The following is a 4,591-nucleotide window of genomic DNA, read 5'->3' as shown; positions in this document are numbered from 1 at the left end:
GCTTTCGCCTCCTCCCGTCTCTCCCCCCCCCCCCTCACCCTCTGCCTGCGCATCTTGCCACCGGCAAAGAAACTGACCCTGCTCCCCATCCGCTCCTTCCTCCCACCTGCCTCCCACTGGTCTTAGGCCGCGGAGAATCGCTCCGGCGCGGTGACCATCGCTCGGCGGACATCCACCCCCTTCGACACCTTGCGACGGGTACATGCTCCTCTCTGCGTCGGGCACCGCCTTGGTCTCCCTGCCGGTGCTGACCCCTGCTGTCTTACCCTCCCCCCATCGACCCGAACACACACCTGTGCCCAGGGCGACATCCTCTCCACATACAAGCGCCAGCGCTTTGTGCTCGAGGTCTTTCCCGAGCCCACGGCCGCTCGCGTGGCCGCCCAGCTCCTTTACCAGTCGTACCTCTGCCCGGGCTGCTCCCGGCGGATTAACTCGCGTGCGTGGCCGGGCCGGTCCATTTTTCCCTGGTCTCAGGCCGGCTCCCCTTTCGCCGATGTACACCTTTGGCGCATCTTGCTGACCCGGAATGCGGCCCAATCAGCGCACTACTGCTACTACACGGGCTTTGTCCTTTGCTCCATGTGCATTTCGCAAAAGCCCCATCCCCTGCCGTCGCAGATCGTCCATGAGTGGAATTTCTCCCCGTTCGTGCCGCCCCCCGTCCGCGCGCCTGCCGGGGATCTTGCCCCCCCCCCCCCCCTCCTGCGTGCCAGCCTCCCTCTGATCCATGGCTTTTTTGTCTCCCTCACCCCCGCTCTCTCCGGCTGTCCACCTCCCCCCCCCCCACACACAGCAAGCCCATCGGCTTGGTGCACCTGTCCTTCATGGAAAACATTTACTTGCAACCGCTGTTCGACTTGCGCTTCCACAACCCCCGGCTCTTTGTGCACGTTGATGCCCTGCGCCGCATGAAGGTTCGACCCATCGACCATCGCATGCCCTTCGCCCCCTCCCTCCGATCGATCTCCTGACCCGCCCCTTCCCGTCTGGCCTCCCCTCCGCTCTTGGTGCGGGGCATGGCACAGGAGCTGCAAGGCGTGCTGGCCCACTTAAAGAAGTACCTCCAAGGGTGCTCGCGCAGCCTCGGGTGCGTCTGCCAGTCTTCTCCCCCCCCCCCTGCGCCCTGCGCCCTGCGCCCTGCGCCCTGCGCCCTGCGCCCTGCGCCCTGCGCCCTGCGCCCTGCGCCCTGGGCTCCCATCATGCCTGCCAGCCCTGACCCTCTCGCCCCTGCCATGACAAGTCTCCTGGAACGGGTGTACTTTGACGCGCCACATCTCTACGAGAATCCCGGGATATATACCTTCAGTGATCTGCTGAGCTTGCACAAGTCGCCTGTCCTGTCGGAAAGCTTCATGCGCCCGGCCCGGCGATACATCCAGTCCCTGTCGCCCTCCTGTGTGATTAGCATCTCGCCGCCGATGCCCTCGGTCACGGATGTCCCGTCGGCGGCGCCGGGCCCGGGCCCGGCGGTGAATCCCTCGGATCCGGCGGTGCCGGGCACCACCGAGGCGGTCCCCTTCGTGCTCCCGGCCTCCGGCGACCTTGCCCCCCGCTCGGATTCCACGTGCGCCCAACACCCCCTGGCATTTGTGGCGATCTGCCCGTTCCTTCGCTTCCGCACTGACACGCACCCTTTTCCGATCCCCCTGCGCCGCGTCTCCTCCGCTCGGTGTGTGTGTGTGTGTGTGTGTGTGTATGGGGCGGGGGGGCCCTCCCGGAAACAGCCCGCCGACCGCCGAGCCAGGCGCATCGCGCAGCCGGTCCACCACCATCTCAGCGTCCGGGGCGAGCGGCCCGCCTCCGGTGCCGAGCTCCTGGCGGCCGCGGACCAGCTCCCGGCCGCCGGAGCGCCGGGCCGCGGCCGGGCCCTCGCCGGCCGACAACGACCCCTCCCGACGCGCGTCCACGACATCGTCCCATGGCGAAGCGGCCCTCTCGGCGGCCGAGCTCCCGATCCACCGCCGGTCCAAGGAATACTCGCTGCTGGAGCGCACCTTCCTGCGTAATGAGTATCTCATCTTGCACATCAAGCACTGCGAGCGGTGCCAGATGTGCGCCTTTGTGTGTTCGCTCTGCTACCAGTCGGAGTTCCACTTCTCCGAGAACACGGTCCGCTGCAAGTGCGGCATGTGGCGGCACCGGCGGTGTCCGCCGGCCGGGGGCGCCTCCTCGGCCGCCTCCCCGGCCGCTGCCGCCGCCGCCACCACATCTGGTGCCCCGCACCACCCTTCACACATGCCCACCCCGGCGGCGCAGGGTGGCCACGCCAGCGGGACTGGCGCGGCCGTGGCCTCCGCCTCTGCCCCTGGCACCGGTGGCGGCGGCGTCTCGGCCGTTTCCCCCGGCCTCGATGCCGGGGCCACCTCGGGGCAGCCTCGACCCCGGCGGTCGAGCGGCATCGGGCAAGCTCTCTTCGGGGCGGTGGCCACGTCGGCCGGCGCGGCGGCCGCCGGTCCGGGGCCCGCCCCGGCGACCAGCCCCCCCGGCAGTGGGAGCTGCTACTATTGTACCTACCAGCTCAATCGCTCGCACGTGTACTTCCTCTGAGGCGAGGCCCCGGGCCCCCCCCCCCGGGAGGGAGACCGGCAGGCCGGAACCAATACACGCCCCTTCAGTTGGCATAAACACCAGCTCCCAATGCATGGCGAAGTCGCGCCCGGCTGCCGGTGGCCGGGCGATCAGCGACCTTCTGCGCGGCCGGGGCGGCCCCCGGCGCGTTGGGGTTGGCCGCGCGAGCCCCCCCCCCCCCCCAGGCAGCCGGCCGGTCTTCCGCTGCACGGCCCTGGTCGCGTGATACGGCCGCCGATCGGAGGACCCCTTTTGAATTGGGCCTGTTCCCGGGCGCCGGGCCCGGGAATGGCCGCTGGCGGATCGTGCCGCCACCGGCGCTGCTGCCGTGCGGAGCCCCCCCCCCCCCCCCCCCCCCCCTGGTTTGGGGGGGGGCCCCCGCGGTCGGCGCCGCCGCCGGGAGGCCCCAGGGGCCGGCACCAGGCAGACCGCCGGCCTGCGTGCTTGACTTGCGCTTGACCCTGCCGGCCGGCCGGCTCTGACTTGTCCTCCGCCTCCGGGGGCTGGAGAGGCGTGCGCCGAGAGGGCCGTGACACGATTGGCTCCGTCGGCCGCCGCCGCCGCCGCCGCCGCCGCCGCCGCCGCCGCCGCCGCCGCCGCCGCCGCCACCCCTTCGACATCCCCTACCTTGCCCTCGGCCGCTGGGCCGCGGATCTCGATCGCTGATCTGAGACCATCAGACCGACCGGACCGACGGCCGGTGCCGCATCCCCGATTGCGCCCGCCTCCGATGCCCTGCTCGTTTCCTCGCCCTCCTGCCCGATCCTCCTCTTCCTGCCGATCTCTCGCTCCCTCGTCCCTGTGCCTTTCCTGGGGACGCCGATGGCTCTGGTGACGGACGTGCACCTCCTGCTTTTCCCGGCCGCGCTGTCTGATCTGCGGGCGGTCACATAACACTTGTTTGTTTTCTCCCCCCTTTCTCTTGCAATGGTGCGCACCCGTCCCCTCTCCTCCCTCCCTCCCTCTCTCTCTCTCTCTCGCACACACACACACACACACATATATACACACGCGTGCCATCTCCCCCTCTCGACTTGATCTTGCGTCGGTCTCCCGCGGCTGGGTTCTGACCATGCGCGCGCGGCAACAAGCAGCCCTCCGCCTCGGTGCCGCTGCCGGGCGGCCTAGCCACCGCGGCCGGCCGACCGGCCGAGCCGGACGCCGTCTCGATTGCCCTCGCCGAGCAGACGGTGGTCATCCTGGCAGTATGCATCACCCTCGGCATGATGGTTCTCTTCCTGGCCCTGCTCGGGGTGGGGTATCTGTATGCGCGTGCCGTGCGCAAGCGCGTGCTCCACCAGCTGCGCTATGGTTCGCAGTCCGAGGGCCTGGTGGCCGTGGAGGTGCCCTTCTCTCCGGCGGGTGTGAGCATCGCCGGGGACCTTTCCTCCTCCTCGCTGGGGCTGGGCTCCAACTCCAGCACCGCCCTCACCGGGGGTATGGACCTGTCGGATGCCCTGCCGATGGGGCGACCGGCCAGTCGGATTTACCGCAGCCAGCCGGCGCCCCGCGGTGGGGACTACTTTGGCCGGCTGCAGCCGGCCGTCGATCGGGCGGTTCTCTTTTTGTGGCCGCTGCCGGAGGACCTGGTCCCGCCCTCCAGACGTCGGGCCATGGGGCCGGGCTTCCCGGGCCCGGGGCCGCCTCCCCCACGCCGGGCCCGGTCCGATGAGGGGCTTCTGCGGGGGCTCTTCCGGCGGAATGCCGCCGAGGCGGCGCACCCCCCCGGCCAGGAGGATGCCAGCCCGGGCCCGGGTGCGGGCATGGACCCCGGGGCGCTGCCGGGCCCCGGCGCCCGGGGGCCCCTGAACGCCCTGGAAGCCTTCGAAGAAAGCTACTGGTCTGTGTCCTCGGACGCCGACGCCGCCGACGTAGATCTCATGTCTTACGGCATCCGCTTCCACTCGGTCAGGCTGGGCCACGACCCGGTCGGCCGGGCGGACACCGTCAACAGCGTGGCCGGGCGCCCGGTACGCCGTCCATGTCCCTCGCACTGCATGCATCCCGCCCCCCCCCCCCC

At 70.5% G+C, this 4,591-nt stretch overlaps 2 protein-coding genes across 2 annotated transcripts in view; both read left to right on the top strand.

The window, feature by feature from the left end:
- The window catches only part of H696_02055 (hypothetical protein), a gene marked incomplete at its 3' end in the record, with an annotated part of 4,524 nt that extends 1,974 nt beyond the window's left edge, over window positions 1–2,550 (top strand). Inside the window, exons 4-10 of the mRNA XM_009495957.1 lie at window positions 127–198; window positions 304–439; window positions 545–647; window positions 797–917; window positions 1,029–1,090; window positions 1,244–1,567; window positions 1,728–2,550. Of these exons, the coding sequence (XP_009494232.1) occupies window positions 127–198; window positions 304–439; window positions 545–647; window positions 797–917; window positions 1,029–1,090; window positions 1,244–1,567; window positions 1,728–2,550 (1,641 nt within the window). The remainder of the gene's footprint in view (window positions 1–126; window positions 199–303; window positions 440–544; window positions 648–796; window positions 918–1,028; window positions 1,091–1,243; window positions 1,568–1,727) is intronic.
- A 739-nt stretch (window positions 2,551–3,289) lies between these two features.
- The window catches only part of H696_02054 (hypothetical protein), a 2,551-nt gene continuing 1,249 nt past the window's right edge, over window positions 3,290–4,591 (top strand). Inside the window, exons 1-2 of the mRNA XM_009495956.1 lie at window positions 3,290–3,501; window positions 3,666–4,541. Coding sequence (XP_009494231.1) covers window positions 3,499–3,501; window positions 3,666–4,541 — 879 coding nt within the window. The 5' untranslated portion in view covers window positions 3,290–3,498. The remainder of the gene's footprint in view (window positions 3,502–3,665; window positions 4,542–4,591) is intronic.

The sequence above is a fragment of the Fonticula alba genome (genome assembly GCF_000388065.1).
Source record: "Fonticula alba strain ATCC 38817 unplaced genomic scaffold supercont2.3, whole genome shotgun sequence".
Taxonomy (NCBI): domain Eukaryota; order Rotosphaerida; family Fonticulaceae; genus Fonticula; species Fonticula alba.
This window is presented reverse-complemented; position numbering and strand designations above follow the sequence as displayed.